Genomic DNA, 15037 nt, shown 5'->3' with positions numbered 1-15037 from the left:
AGCAAGACACTGATGTTTTGTAAGAGTGTTAGGCACCACTGATCATATGTTGAATTAAATTCATTACTTTAGGGATGTTTATATAAAATACAAAGATTCTTCACATTTGTGCCTAAACCAAACTGGAAAAGCCATGCCAAAGTAATTCGTTTTATCCTGATCCTTAAAAATACCCAAAAAGTGAATGTGATTTGGTGAATCTTATCCACTAAGCCACGCGGCCAACAGGGGCGCTAGTCGTCACTTTGCCTCAGTGATCAGCTGCTAAAGAAAGCGCACAAGGTAGAACCACGTGTGTTGTGCGCATGCGCGGAGCATATTTGTTGTTGTTGCTGTCGGCTGCTGTCTGTCTGTGTGGGAGATGGTGAGTAAACGCCAGGAAATGATTTGTAATAACTAAAACATGCGAGTTTATTAGCGTCATTTGAAGCAGTGATGATTGAAGAAAGGCTGCTAGAAACGAGCTTCACGGTGAACCTGTTTATTGAGCTACTTTAGTGATTTGAACCACCTAAGAGCATGTACCTCATATTGCACTTCATATTCACACCGTATTGGTTACAGCTCCTCCCCTGATATTGTGTTATACTGTGGTATTTCCAGGTGAGGCTCTCAGATGGAGGCAGTGTGTGAGCATGTCCACGGAGGTGATGATGATGAGGAGGAGGAGGAGGCAGGGGCAGAGGAGGCCATGCTGTGGTCCATCCGGGAGGCTCTGGAGAAGCAGACCCTGCAGATTGGAGCATCAGCATGCGGGGCCACGGCCGTGGTGGACGTGCTGAAGGCCCTCGGCGTGGATGTGGCCCCAGAGGTGGCAGACCACTGCGTGCAAACACGTCTGAGGAGGAACGAGTCACCTCTGCCTGACTACCTGCTGTCCCGGAGCGAAGCCGGTAAATGTCACATACACAGGTGCCGGAACATGACACAAACACACACGTGTGCTGTGAATCTAAGGAGTGCAGCGGGCAGCTGGGGGGCCCCGACATCTGTCCCCATATTTTATCCACACTAAGCTACTGATTTCAGTATTCCCATTTCATACCACCTTGTACTTCTACTCCGTTGCATCTCAGAGGCAAATATAGCACTTTTTTCCTCACTATGTTTGTCTGGCAGCTTTAGTTACAAGTGGCTCTTCAGATTACAGTTTTACATACATATAGAATTTGATGAAGCACATACACACACAAACTCACCGTGCACATTAATATACACTAGTCACAAAAAGTTAGGGATTTTTGACTTTCAGGTGAAATATATGGAAAATGTAAAAAGTGAATGCTACAGTGATATTATATCATGAAAGTAGGGCATTTAAGTAGAAGCATGCAATGGTAGTTTCTTCATCTTAAACAGTTTATTGAAAGAAAATCTACCAACAGTGGTAGGTATACCACAACAAAACATGTTCAGTGTCTCAATAAATTGGGATGTGGCCAAAGGACGTCCACTCCTCTCCTTTCTGTGACTCTTCCAGTCTCTGTATCACTGTTCCAACCTCCTGATGACACTCTGTGACCCTCTAAGCTCAGTGAACACCTCCGTCTGAGGACTTCCTGTTTGAAGCCTCCAGTGTTGAGGTGCTGCTGATCAACTGTTAGGTGTCGTCTTGGTCTCATGATGTCAGAATGTGAACAGCAGGATGAGGAGGACTGTTTAAATACCAATTCTAACTGAAGCAGGAAATGTATTGGTGGATTCATGGATCAAACCTGTTGTGAATGTTGCTGTGAAGCTTCTTGTTAGAGAACAGCAGCTGGTGCAGAAAGTACTGAGACACTGAACAGTTGGACATGTGCATTCAAAGGTTTAGAGAAGGTCACATTAAGTTCACCTGGAAAGGTTAGAATGCATTTTAGGTTCATCCTGAAATTTCACCTGAAAGCTGAATATCCCTAACTTTTTGTGAGTAGTGTATATAATAAAATCTGCAGAATAAAAGTACTTTTATTTTCTATACTTACACACTTCAGTGAGGTTATGAATGCAGCACTTTTACTAAGTAGTAAAAATGCTAGTAGCTGAGTATTTTCACAGTGTGGTATTAGTACTTTTACTTGACATCAGGGAATTCAATGGCCAGAAAGTCAAAAGTCAAATTTATAGATACATACATTACATTTTCACATGAATGTAGCTTTTCTTTCTTTCTTTTTTTGCCTCGTATATTTATTGTTGACAAATCAGGTTTTATTTTCCTGTTTTTCCACCAAAAAAAGGCAGAACAAAGTGCATGTAATAAACATTATGAAGAGCTGAAAAAACCCCAGCAGAGAATCAAAAGAAGAGAAAATCTAAAAATCCAAATTGGCAGATGTTACACTACAAACACTGGATGTGAGCTCAGAGCTCATCACTCCAAACTGTTCTGTGACATTTCAGGTAATGAAATGTGAACCCATAAAGGATGGCTTTATATAGGTGTGTATCTTAGCTCCACAGATGGTAATATTTAAGGTGTCACAGATGCTAACAGGGACTATAACTTCCCCACCGAGTGACACCCGGTAACGTCTTAAGCGCGGCCGCCTGCCAGTGTGACAGCTGGCTGCACTGCCGACCGGGCAAATTCAAAAGCACCCTCTTGAATTAGACAAAGAGTTTTATGTGTCTCAGAGGGGCGACTGTAATTGACTTTTTCAGCAGTGTTACATTGACATTTCAGGCGTTCAGACGGCTGAGATCCTGAGCAGTAAAAGGAACACATTAGTAATCGCTGATGTCTTTCAGGTGCCACTCACTCTCAGCTCATCCAAGGAGCGGAGGAGGCCAGCGAGGGGAAGGTGATGGGTCGCTTCTTCCACCTTCACCCGCGGCGGCTGGTCAGACTGGTCCCCTGGCTCGCTCGCTGGATCCGAAGCGGCGCCGTTCCCGTGGCGACCATGAACATGCAGCGGGCCGTGCCAGAGGGTGAGGAGGTGCCCGACGCCTGGCACCACCAGCTCATATTTGGCGTTGCACCTACTGCCATTTTCATGACCAATCCTTTAGATGTAGGTGAGTAACGGCGGAGAAACTCTTGTTTTTCAGGAGAATCGTGTCTCCTGATGTTGACGCTTCATATTTTTGTGTTAAATTCCTGTTTCAGTCAGTGAGGGAGAGATGCACGAGAGACTCTGCAGCGAATCTGTGCTGCTGATTCGTCGAGAAGATGTCCTGCAGCGGCTGACGCCGGAGTGCTGTCTGTCCAGCTTATGTGACCCGCGGTGGAAAGCCCTGGATCTCGAGGGTGAAGCACTTGATTATGCTTTTATTTATGCACATTTCTCATCTAGTATGCAAACATGTTTTAGGCATTTCCCCCCCTATTTTCTCCCTGTTAGGTCAAGTGAGGCAGATGCGCCTGGAAGAGGAACAGGGACAGGACGGAGCCAAGTCAACACACATCACCATCCCTGCAGCGTACAGCTCAGGCATCACAGTCTTCGCCCTGCGACAGTCGGAGATAGGACAAGAGCTCCTCAACGCTCCCGAGCTCCCTTTGTTATGACTGGACTTCCACTCATGGACTTCAAACGTATTTATTGTGGTGTGAAAAATAAAACTGCTAACATAACACTCTACTGAAAGCTTTCCCTCATCTGCTCCTTGCTGCATCTAGACTATTAACTAGAGCTTTGCACCCTCCTCTAGTTAACATCAGGGCTGAATTTCAAATATATTGATTTCTCTCAAAGCAATACATGGCAGAGCTCCAGTCTGTATCTCAGAGCTGTTGTGTCCTGGTGGTCTAAAGCTTCTGTCAGCTGACTAAACTGCTCTGGTGGTTGCGTCATTGCAGCCAGAACACTTAAACGTTGGCACGGTTCAAGACAAATACTTTCCATACTTTAAGCCAGTTCCATATTTTGCATTAGGATCCCCTCATTGCATTGTGTGTTTCAGGCATCTGTGGCATAGAGATTATGATTTATGAATCATCCTGCATGAGATGAAGTTTATTGGAATTATTAAGATTAGATTAGAAGAAGATTTTTAGCATTTTAGGACTATTGGCTAGATAAAGATGTGACTTGTGACCTCTTGGTAACTGTGATTATTTATTCAGTCGGATAAAAAAAGATGAACCATGATAAAGAATGATAGTAGTTAGTAATCATTAATAATTAGTTGCATTCCTGTACGAAAGAGTTTAAAAAGAGCTCCTGAATCCTGCAATGACATCCTTCTTTTACATGAATGGACGAGGAATAGTAATGTGATGAAATAATATCTAATAGTGCAGCAATGTGAGCACTTTTACTGGTAATATTTGAAGTACATTTCCCTGTTCATACTACCTACATACTTCCATAACTGAAGTGACATTTTCAATGCCGGATTCTTACCTGCAACAGAGTATTTCTGCTGTTTCTACAGATTTTAATACCTTTATGTAATTATATATAATTATACATGTGCCGCAGGAAACATTTTAATTTGTATTTTCTCCGGTGTGAAACTGCTGTACGGGAACTTCTATGGGAAACTGATTTCGGCACCCCGCGCTGCAAATTAACTACAATTCCCATGATGCACTCGACAGTTACACCCCGAGGAAGTTGAAAAAAATCCCAAAACTTGGCCAAAAAGTAGCTCGGACAGCAGATAAAGGTAAGAATTAGTGTCACACATGAACGAAACCGGAATTAATGGCAGTGTTATGATGTTTAGATGACGTTTGGGTGTTTTGGCGCTTTTAAGTTCACCGCAGTGTTTTATTGGATCCACGTGGTGTGTGTAATGTGTGTCATGTTTGTGTGTGTGTGTGTGATAAGACGGTCAGTCTGCGGGCTGAGAGCAGAGGAGACGCATCCGACTGCCATCCTGGTCTGGGCTCCGACTATTTCCTGCACTCATCCACCTAACACACACATCCAGGTGAGTGAGAGAACAGCACGCTGTGCTTTAGTTTAAGTTTACTGTCACTGTTTTCATGCTGAAGCAGAATGAATACATCTTACTTTGGCTTTACTAGCTCGTGCAGAAAAGCCATTGAAGGTAGTTGGAATGAATAAGTTGAACACTGATGTTTTGAGATGGTTTCAGGGTGTAGACGGCACCATACAAGTCTCCATGTAGAGTATATGTATGCATGCGCGGCCATATTGATATAGATGATAAACATTCAGTTAACTGCTCGTATTAGCTGATGTGTGTCTCCATCTTTGTTCATTTGATCACATGTTGCAAAGATGTGCAGTGTGATAAGATGTCAAAGGCAGCATGAAGCTGTCACTGCTCTGTCTGCACCTCATTGAGCCCATTTTTGCACATGCATTGTTGGACTCGTGCATTTGATTTGCTCCCTGACATGTGAGTCACATGAGTGGAGTGATTTCAATCAAAGCCAGTGATTTGGCTAATTGTGGAACATGTGCGCTCACTGTGCAACACTCACCTCTTTGTACTGTATCTGTTCCCTGTAGAGGCGCAGGCAGCTTTTAGACAATGCATGTGCACACACAGGCCCGGGCTGTTGCACAATCCTCAGGGTTTAAAGTCAGGTTTTCAGGTCGGTGTGAGCTGAGACCCTGGTTTGTTTGAGTTGATGGTTAAAGGATCAACAGACATCTTTTGGGCTGATGTTCTGTAAAACTCTGTATATGTAGTGCTAAAAGTTGGAATGTGCACATTTTGGGATAAGAGGACAACTAAGAAGCTCCCAAACCAGTCAGGATTATTTATCCCAGTGACGAGATCACATTGATCCAGATGTGTTTCATGAGGGACACTGGCTTCTGTTGAGTGAATCGGTGCCTGTCATGTGTTACTTGAGATAACGACAGCCTCCTTAGATTCTATCACTGATGTGCAACTATTAAAAGAAGCACATAACACAACATTGGTTGAAGAAAACAAAAATACAATCAGTCGTTAGATCAGTTAAACACCTGGAGAGAGAGACTATAAAATAACTGCACTTCCAAACTGATCTGAGTCGAGTGGTTTACTGTATGTCAGGTGATAATACCTTTGTTTTTCCATGCAAATGAGTCCCTGTTTGCAGTTGCTGGTGCTTTGGCTTTGCCTGGCGACCGTGCCATTTAATTGTTGACTTGTGTTTTTGTTCTAGTTGACTGGATCCGTGTTAGCATGGCATCACAAGATAATATAAGACACCGTGCCTCAGAAAAGGTCAACGCTTCGTCACAGCTTAGGGAACTCCTTTCGTTATAGGTCAATCTTTGCATGCAATTAAACGGGTGTTTTACGAACGGTTAAAGCCGAGTGAGTGAGCGCTGGGTGTTCTGCGGAAGTGCCTCGAAGGCGTGAACGGTTTTAATTCCACGCGCGTGGATCTCTTCTTTCCTCGCCACTCAGGTACGATGGCAGAGAAGGTGCTGGTGGTTGGCAGCGGTGGGCGGGAGCACGCGCTGGCCTGGAAGCTGGCCCAGTCGCCGCAGATTCAGCAAGTCCTGGTGGCCCCGGGTAACGCTGGCACGGCCAACTGTGGGAAGATCAGCAACTCTGGTAAATACAAGCACCGAGGCTCGTTGGTTCACTGGTGCCCCTTCTGTTTTTAAAATGTGTTGTATGTGTCAATAAGCAGTGATTTAGAGTATAAACGATCCTCTCTTTGCTATGTTTCTCCCTGCAGAGGTGTCGGTGAGTAACCACGCCATCTTGGCTCAGTTCTGTAAGGATCATCACGTGGGGCTGGTGGTGGTCGGGCCTGAGGTGCCGCTGGCAGCAGGTGAGTGAGCTTCATCGTGGTGACTCTCGCCCTGTCTCTTTAGTCTCTTTTCCTTTAACCTCAACGTCTCCTCCAGGTATTGTCGACGACCTGACGGCGGCCGGAGTGCCCTGTTTCGGCCCGTCTGCAAAAGCAGCTCAGCTGGAGGCCAGTAAGAGTTTTTCCAAGGCCTTCATGGAGCGTCACGGCATCCCCACAGCCCGTTACGGCTCCTTCACCGACCCCCAGGAGGCCTGCGACTACATCCGCACGTCAGTACAGCGGACAGACGCACCTCACACAGCTGATTAGTAAATAAGTGAATTAGTAATGTTCTCACTGTTCTCAGTTTTGACTTTCAGCAAAGTTGTGGAGTTTTGTTTTCAGAGCCATTAAACACACTAAACTTACTCCATAGTTTTGTCCCTCAGATGGTTTCATGAGTTAATGATCTAAGATGCGATGATTGCCTTTCCAATGAGAGCACACTCCAAGAATCCCCCACAAACAGAGTTGTAACTCTTCCGAAGACAGAAAAAATCCTTCACACTCAGTGAAAGTCATTTCTCTGGTCGTATAAAGCATCTCGGGCGCAACAACAGCTGCCATACTGTGACGGCTTTCATCCATATGGATCCCAAACACATTCCCAAACAATAGTGCGCTCTGCAAATGTTAAATGGTCCACAAAGAAAAAAAACACACACATTTTACGCTTCAGCCATGCAGCATCTGTTCCAGATGTGTTCTCTGTGATAAGATGTCGATTCTCTCTGCGTATTACCGAGTGCATTTCATTCTTCAGGGCCGACTTCCCAGCGCTGGTCGTGAAGGCCAGCGGGCTGGCAGCAGGGAAGGGAGTCATTGTGGCAGCAGACCGGGACGAGGCCTGTCGGGCCGTGATGGACATCATGAAGGTTTGAGACTATTGGACGTTTCTCTGGCGGTTATATTAGCCTGCAGTGGAAAGAAAAGAAAATATCATGCAGTATTTAGACCATCCTCTTCATCATTCAGCCACACGTTGAGACCTGGCAGCTGACCACAGAACGGCGTCTGCCTGAGTCTCTGAAGCTGGGCACATCTATTCAGCTCCTTGAGGATTTTGCCAGTTTCCTCGTGTTCAAAGGTAAATCTGTTTCTTTAACATCGCACTGCAGGACAGAGCCTTTGGATCTGCAGGGGAGACTGTGGTGGTTGAAGAGTTTCTAGAGGGAGAGGAAGTGTCTGTGAGTACAACTTTTTAAGTGAAATTCAAAGAGAACTGAGCCAACTTTTACCCCAAGGTATGAAACTGACAGGATGTTAATGCTTCTCCCCTTCGTCCCGTAGTGCCTGTGCTTCAGCGACGGCTCCTCGGTGTCTCCGATGCCTCCAGCGCAGGACCACAAGCGGCTGCAGGACGGCGACCTGGGGCCCAACACCGGCGGCATGGGGGCCTACTGCCCCACCCCTCAGGTCCACACTTGCCCTTCCTCTCAGCCTGCTTCCTCTTTAATGAGCTGCTCGTGACTGTGGTGCTGTGTTTTGATCCCGTGCAGGTGAGCGAGGAGATGCTGCAGCAGATCAGAGAGACGGTCCTTCAGAAGACGGTGGACGGGATGAGAGAGGAGGGGGCTCCCTATGTGGGCAAGTGCTCCTTTATACAGACGGTTCTTGTGTTTGCACTGATTTTCTAGTTTAAGATGAACAAGCTTGTAATTCTTTTTGCTTTTATTTCCCAGGTGTGCTTTACGCGGGGCTGATGTTGACCAAGCAGGGGCCCAAGGTCCTCGAGTTCAACTGTCGGTTTGGAGACCCCGAGTGTCAGGTGGGTTTCTTCAGCTGCCACCTATGTCCGAACCGCTTCACGAAATAAAACCTCACTGTCACCGTCGATCTTTCAGGTGCTGCTGTCGCTCCTGAAGAGCGACCTGTACGACGTCCTCTTGAACACCATGAGCGGCAAACTGGCCTCCAGCGCCCTCGTGTGGCACCCGCACAGACACGCAGTCACTGTGGTCATGGCCAGCGCCGGCTACCCCGGCTCGTACCAGAAAGGAGTAGAGATCACAGGTACGCAGGCACGACTGCAGGACAAACACAGGAGAAGCAGGCGGGGAACAACTGCTGCGTGACAATTAATAAAACACGGCGTATGTGTCTGATGAGGACCCTGAAATATTGAACCCTGATTTCCTTTGTATTAATTTATTTCATTTTAATCTCTGACGGATGTTCTCCTGCACTCTTGTGTAAACCTTGAAGGGATTTTCATATCATTTGATTTAATCTGCCAATGCTGAATTCTGGTTCATATTCCTCAATGCAAATGAAACCCCTCGCTAAAACTTCTGTGTGGCAAGTGGCGTCTTTCTTCTACTAGATGTGCAATTTTTTTTTCTTATCAGGGAAAAAGCAGACACAGAAATGGAATCTATAAATACAATTTCAGCGCTGTTTATTTTGTCAGTTAAAACCCAAGGATATTCATCGACTATCATAGAAAACGAAATGAGCGAATCTGAACATCTGAGATGCAGGAATCAGAGAGTGTTTGACATTTTTGATTAAATACGTACATTTTCAGCACTAGTTTTTACATTATACAAGACGATTTGACGAAGCTCGATTCACTAATTGTCCTCGTAAAAACAAAAAAAATGTATGGGTTGAAAGTTCAAATCTTGTGCTCAGAGCTTTAAATGTAAAACCCTGTTTTATGTGTATTATACTATTTACCTTAACTTAAATGTCTCTTGCTCCTCAGGCTTGTCCCAGGTCCAGGACACGGGACTAATGGTCTTCCACGCCGGCACCGCCCTTAAGGAGGGAAGCGTGGTCTCCAGCGGCGGGCGGGTCCTGACCGTCACCGCGGTCGGGCCGTCCCTGGAGACGGCCCTGCAAGAAGCCAATCGGGGCGTGGCAGCCGTCGGCTTCCCGGGCGCCGTTTACCGCCGCGACATCGGCCACCGTGCCATAGCCCACCTGAAGCAACACAGGTGTGTGTAAAAAGCAGTGCAGGCTAAACACCCACCAGCTAAAACACTAAAACATTCCCTGTGTGTTTTTGTAACGTTTGTCCACTTTTTTTTTGTAGTTTTTTCAAGTTAATTTCTCCACTGTGCATCATGTAGAACTCACTGAACAATAAACTTCACTTTGGATGTATTTGTGTCTTAGTATTTCTTTAAATTTCCAAGCAAAAAATGTTTTTAATGCACGAGCTCTAATCTCCAACCAGAAACTCCCTATTAATTGTAACACTTTTAAGCCGCCTGCTGAAGCCTTATCGCAGCTCCAGCTGCAGACAGCCGTGGTGTGCAGCAGTAGAGTGAGTGTCTCTGTGTCTCTGACAGAAGGCTGACCTATAAGGACAGCGGGGTGGACATCGCTGCCGGTAACAAGCTGGTGGACATGATCAAGCCTCTGGCCAAGGCAACATCCCGCACTGGTAACTTCAGCTTCATACTTTGTAATTGTGGTTTGATGCTTGTGTCCTTTTAGCACTGGGAGAAAATGTTAATGAACTGAGCAGCTCTCATATAAATACAGTCCGATTAGAAAGAGTAGATGAAATGGTAACTGTGACAGTGATTGGTGTTTCTTCCCCCAGGGTGTAATGCAGAACTGGGAGGCTTCGCTGGGCTGTTTGACCTGAAGGCGGCAGGTTTTGTCGACCCGATCCTGGTGTCTGGGACAGACGGCGTGGGGACCAAACTCAAGGTGGGCCTTTTGAGGACGATATGAAGGATTTAGTGGCTGATCTCTGGCAATCCTCGCAGCGTTCGTCCACCGCTACCCACGAGTCACATTCTGAATGCAAACTCTGCTGTCATCACTGTGCTAATACGCGGTTGCTCGTTGTAATTGCAAAGTCCTGGAATAAATGAGAATCAAATGAAAGTACTAAAACCTCGACTCACTCCAAATTGGCTTTGGTGGATGCCAGATCAGCCAAGAAATAACCATTCAAAATTGGATCCAAATTTGGCCCAGAAGTAAGGGAGCAGCAGGGGAGATATGCTTATCTGGAGACGGATTCAAAGGCTTAAACTCGGGCTGCTGAAAACCCCTGAACAGAGATACAGATTTCATTCATTTAAAGTGTAAAAGAGCCGGGATTATTTCACAGACACTTGGTAGCAGCTTCAGCTCATTATGGCGAGTCTGAGTTTTATTGGATTTTACCACCTGCGTCCACGCCTGACCCCTGACATGTTCAGCAAAATACCACGTGAAGCTCCTCTCCTGCAGTTTTCTAATCGTGAGCTATTTAATGGAGTTTTTTTTCTAATGCGGCTTGAACATTCACCTGTTTAATGTGTCATCAGATTGCCCAGGCGTGCGGTCAGCATGGCAGCCTGGGTCAGGACCTGGTGGCCATGTGTGTGAACGACGTGCTGGCTCAGGGCGCTGAGCCGCTCTTCTTCCTGGACTACTTCTCCTGCGGCAGCCTGGATGTGGACGTGGCCGCCTCGGTGGTCGGCGGCATCGCTAAGGCCTGCGAGCTGGCTGGCTGCGCTCTGCTGGGTGAGACGGGAGATATTGTGCCGTCTCTTTTATCCCAAACCTTTGTATTACCTCTGACTCTAAAAGGTAGAGCTGAGTGTAGATAACTTGGTGTGTGCCTCCTTTTTGTGCCCGTGTCCAGGTGGAGAGACGGCAGAAATGCCGGGCGTCTACGCTCCAGGAGAGTACGACCTGGCTGGGTTCTGCGTCGGAGCAGTGGAGCGTGGAGCCCTGCTGCCCAGGCTGGGGGACATCGCCGAGGGGGACCTGCTGATCGGCGTGTCCTCCTCTGGGGTCCACAGCAACGGCTTCAGCCTGGTCCGCAAAGTCCTGGAGAGGGCCGACATCAGCTACAGCTCCCCCGCTCCGTTTGGCGAGTCGGGGCAGACTGTCGGTGAGTCGCCCAGGTGGACCAAGCGTGCTTCTAATGTTCATCTGTGCCATCAAGCATTTGTTGATGGGAAACTACTGCACATACAGAAAGATTTGGCTCATTAGTTTTCTGCTTGTAGCTGCACTAGCAGCTGGATTACCATGAACTTTTTGTACAGACATTTGTGTTTCCCACAAAATAAGTTAAAACTTTTCCAATAATTGTCATACTTGAGTCATCTTTGTGAGTTTTCACTATTTTCTAACACTTAAAAGTCCAAACATTTAAGTGAGACAGTAATCAGCAGATTAATCATGAATGAGAAAATAAATGTTATATGCCGTCTTTATAATATCTAAGCATGAGATTAACTTCAGATGTCCACCGTTGCCGCCTCCAGGTGAGGTTTTGCTGACACCGACAAAGATCTACAGTCGCCTGCTGCTGCCCATCCTTCGCAGCGGCGCCGTCAAAGCCTACGCTCACATCACAGGGGGTGGCCTCCTGGAGAACATCCCGCGGGTGCTGCCCCAGGAGCTGGCCGTCGATTTAGGTGAGATGAAAGCACGCGGACGCTTCATCTTTGAATGCAGCATAAGCATATAAAATTGTTGACATCAGCCATCTGGATGGGTGGTGTACCTCTGGATGAAGCGGCATTTGCATTTTTTAAATCTTTTTTTTTTTTTATGTTTTCCTTGTGTGAGAAAAAGATATAAACATATTTACAGTTTCATGACCCTCATACATACTGAAGTCCATGCAAATGTAAGCATGAATAAACAGCCTTGTCTTCATGTGGAGCACAGCTCCCCTGCTCTTGTTTTCTGTGTGTTTCAGTAGTCCTGGGATCACTTCACCCGTCTTGAAAATATAGAGGTCACTTTACGGCTCCTCCGCATTAATATTTACGCCTGCTGTTTATGCATAACTCAGATGCCTCTCGATGGAGCGCCCCCCCCGTGTTTTCCTGGCTCTTAAAGGAAGGGGGTCTGAGCGAGGACGAGATGGCCCGCACCTTCAACTGCGGCCTGGGGGCGGTGCTGGTGGTGTCGCCGCTGGACGCTCAGAGGGTCCTACGGCAGATTCAAGCGCACGAAGAGGCCTGGATCGTGGGTTCAGTGGCCCACAAGCAGCCTGGTGAGACACCGAAGCTTTAATAGAATACAGCACAATGTCTGATGCAGAATATTTAGAAACACAGTGTTAGAATTATACAGTTTAACTGCAGAATGGAGATAGAAGTCAGAAAAAACAAGTTTTTGTGTGTGTTCATGCAGGGGCCGAGCCTGTGGTGGTCCGCAACCTGAAACACAGTCTGCTGAGTACAGGACTCGTCGCCAGCGGAGATTTGGTAGTCGAGCAGAATGGCGGTTGCCACGGTGACGGCAGCAGACCACACAAAAGGACCAGAGTAGCGGTTCTTATCTCTGGCACAGGCATGTTTTAACCCTGAACTAAGGCGTTTTTAGTGTCTTGGAGTGTCTTGCGACAAGCCCATTAAAGGGATAGTTCAACATTTTGGGAAAGTTGCGTATTGGCTTTCCTGCCAAGAGTTAGATGAGAAGATGGATTTCATGCTCATGTTTTCACAGTCACATCCTGGAGTCTCTTCTGGCTGCATAGAAAGTGGTCCTGGCCAAGAAATGGTCCAATACATAAACCCCCATTTTTACACAAGAGTTTCTATTCAGATTGAACAACCATAAAACTATAATATGTTAATTGGAGAGCTTCAGTGGCTTGTAGATGGGTTTAGTTACCGTCTGGCTAGCTGCAGGTCTGTTTCCAGTCTCTACGCCAACCTTGGCTCCATCTCGATATTCACTGTACAGATACGAGAGCGGTAGCAATCTGCTCCTCTCTCATTAAGAGGGGTAGTTTAATGACTAAGAAAGTTACTGATGTTATAAACTTTCTCTGGTATGTCTGTCCCAGGCACCAACCTGCAGGCGCTGATAGAGCAGGCCAAGCGTCCATCCAGCTGCGCAGAGATCGTGGTGGTCATCTCCAACAGACCTGGAGTTCAGGGCCTGAAGAGGGCGTCGCTGGCCGGCATCCAGACGCGGGTAAAGATAGTGATAATGATATGGTAGACCCATGCCTCAGCATCTTTAAAAAGCTTATCACAAGCTTTTAATTGAGAAGCGAAAGCATCAGGCCGAGTAACTGGGTGTGATCCCAACCAGGTGGTGGACCACAAACTGTACGGGAGCCGAGCCGAGTTCGATGGCACCATCGACCGCGTGCTGGAAGAGTTCGGGGTGGAGCTGGTGTGTCTGGCAGGATTCATGAGGATCCTCACGGGAACGTTTGTCCAGAAATGGAACGGTAAATGTTTTACATTTGCTTTATCAAATCCCAGCTGGTGGATCAGAGGAACATGCTTTACATTGTGCGTTTGTCATTGTTACAGGAAACAAGGGGCGAAGTTAATGCTTCTGACAATTAATTTCATTTATGTACTTTATTTAGAAATGTTTCCTTCCTCTTCTTAGTTTACTTGTTTTGGCACTGTTCTGTTTCAAAGGACGACCCTGTATCCTCTACATGTTACATCTGTAAACGTACACGAGTAGAATTCTTCCTAACACGTGAAAATGAGCATTAACACCACAGTGTGATGGATGTATAAACTTTGGCTCAATAAAACATATTTGAAACGTCACAGGAAAGCTACTGAACATCCACCCGTCCCTGCTGCCCTCATTCAAGGGTGTGAATGCCCAGAAGCAGGCTCTGCAGGCGGGGGTGAGGGTGACTGGCTGCACGGTCCACTTCGTAGCAGTAAGTACGAGACACCGCAGAGGCCAACATCTGAGACGTTTCCTCTTTTACTGAACGAGTCACGCGGCCGTTGTTTCCTTCGTCTGTGTGCAGGAGGAGGTGGATGCGGGAGCGATCGTCGTGCAGGAGGCGGTGCCCGTGCTGGGCAGCGACACAGAGGAGAGCCTGTCCGACAGAATCAGGGAGGCCGAGCACCGAGCCTTCCCCGCCGCGCTGGAGCTGGTGGCCGGCGGCGCGCTCAGGCTCGGCGAGGACGGACACATTGCCTGGAGGTCCGATCCACAGAGTTAAATAACATAGATCCAGTTCTACATTACTTCTGTTAACGTAGAACTGGTTTTCTAAGAGAAGGCAGACACTAACAAAGTAGACTGATGAATAGAAAACACTTGTACTGTTTTTAAAAGCATCAGCTGAGGCCACAGAATTAACTTTACTGTCCCACCACCCCAAACAGTCCTTCATTCAGGTTGAGTTAGAGTTCTTCATGGGATGCTTATAACATGCATAGATTAAATAGTAGCATTTCAGCTTCTTGTGTAAAACATAACTACAACTACATTCCAACTGTACCTTTTAAGAAATGTCGCACTGGAATTAACCTCTAAAAAAACAAGTTGTGTAATGCTGTCCAGATGGATGTGTTGGTAGAATTATGAACTTTTGAATGTCTGTTTAGCTGAAACTTATTTCACTATTAAACCTGCCTGGGTGAATGCAAGGAATCA

At 46.6% G+C, this 15037-nt stretch overlaps 2 protein-coding genes across 4 annotated transcripts; both read left to right on the top strand.

Moving 5' to 3' along the window:
* Positions 1 to 307: 307 nt before the first annotated feature.
* Positions 308 to 3566, top strand: LOC139223775 (uncharacterized). The gene is made up of 5 exons (XM_070855768.1): positions 308 to 364; positions 604 to 893; positions 2734 to 3000; positions 3092 to 3232; positions 3327 to 3566. Exons 2-5 carry the CDS (start codon positions 617 to 619, stop codon positions 3491 to 3493), a joined length of 852 nt encoding a protein of 283 aa, XP_070711869.1. The 5' UTR covers positions 308 to 364; positions 604 to 616; the 3' UTR covers positions 3494 to 3566.
* Positions 3567 to 4471: 905 nt separating this feature from the next.
* On the top strand, positions 4472 to 15017 carry gart (phosphoribosylglycinamide formyltransferase). 3 transcript variants are annotated; one of them, XM_070855566.1, is made up of 23 exons: positions 4472 to 4596; positions 4761 to 4863; positions 6307 to 6456; positions 6584 to 6679; positions 6756 to 6930; positions 7464 to 7575; positions 7819 to 7887; positions 7991 to 8116; positions 8200 to 8287; positions 8383 to 8468; positions 8545 to 8713; positions 9408 to 9639; positions 10000 to 10091; positions 10254 to 10363; positions 10972 to 11170; positions 11292 to 11543; positions 11923 to 12075; positions 12459 to 12662; positions 12803 to 12961; positions 13461 to 13591; positions 13712 to 13853; positions 14194 to 14309; positions 14403 to 15017. In XM_070855566.1, exons 3-23 carry the CDS (start codon positions 6312 to 6314, stop codon positions 14598 to 14600), a joined length of 3054 nt encoding a protein of 1017 aa, XP_070711667.1. In that variant the 5' UTR covers positions 4472 to 4596; positions 4761 to 4863; positions 6307 to 6311; the 3' UTR covers positions 14601 to 15017. The 3 variants fall into 3 exon arrangements, with proteins under 3 accessions (XP_070711667.1, XP_070711665.1, XP_070711666.1); XM_070855564.1 differs by having other exon boundaries at positions 9997 to 10091; XM_070855565.1 differs by lacking the exon at positions 4472 to 4596 and having other exon boundaries at positions 4732 to 4863; positions 9997 to 10091.
* Positions 15018 to 15037: the final 20 nt, after the last annotated feature.

The sequence above is a fragment of the Pempheris klunzingeri genome, chromosome 24 (assembly GCF_042242105.1).
Source record: "Pempheris klunzingeri isolate RE-2024b chromosome 24, fPemKlu1.hap1, whole genome shotgun sequence".
NCBI classification, from domain to species: domain Eukaryota; kingdom Metazoa; phylum Chordata; class Actinopteri; order Acropomatiformes; family Pempheridae; genus Pempheris; species Pempheris klunzingeri.
Note: the sequence above shows the minus strand (reverse complement) of the source record. Positions and strands in the feature narration are given on the sequence as shown.

Coding starts and splice junctions, on each gene's coding strand:
- LOC139223775 (XM_070855768.1), top strand. CDS start 617: ATGGAGGCAGTGTGTGAGCATGTCCACGGAGGTGATGATGATGAGGAG. Junction 894..2,733: donor GCTGTCCCGGAGCGAAGCCG/GTAAATGTCACA, acceptor GATGTCTTTCAG/GTGCCACTCACTCTCAGCTC. Junction 3,001..3,091: donor GACCAATCCTTTAGATGTAG/GTGAGTAACGGC, acceptor TTCCTGTTTCAG/TCAGTGAGGGAGAGATGCAC.
- gart (XM_070855564.1), top strand. CDS start 6,312: ATGGCAGAGAAGGTGCTGGTGGTTGGCAGCGGTGGGCGGGAGCACGCG. Junction 6,680..6,755: donor TGAGGTGCCGCTGGCAGCAG/GTGAGTGAGCTT, acceptor CGTCTCCTCCAG/GTATTGTCGACGACCTGACG. Junction 14,310..14,402: donor GCACGGTCCACTTCGTAGCA/GTAAGTACGAGA, acceptor GTCTGTGTGCAG/GAGGAGGTGGATGCGGGAGC.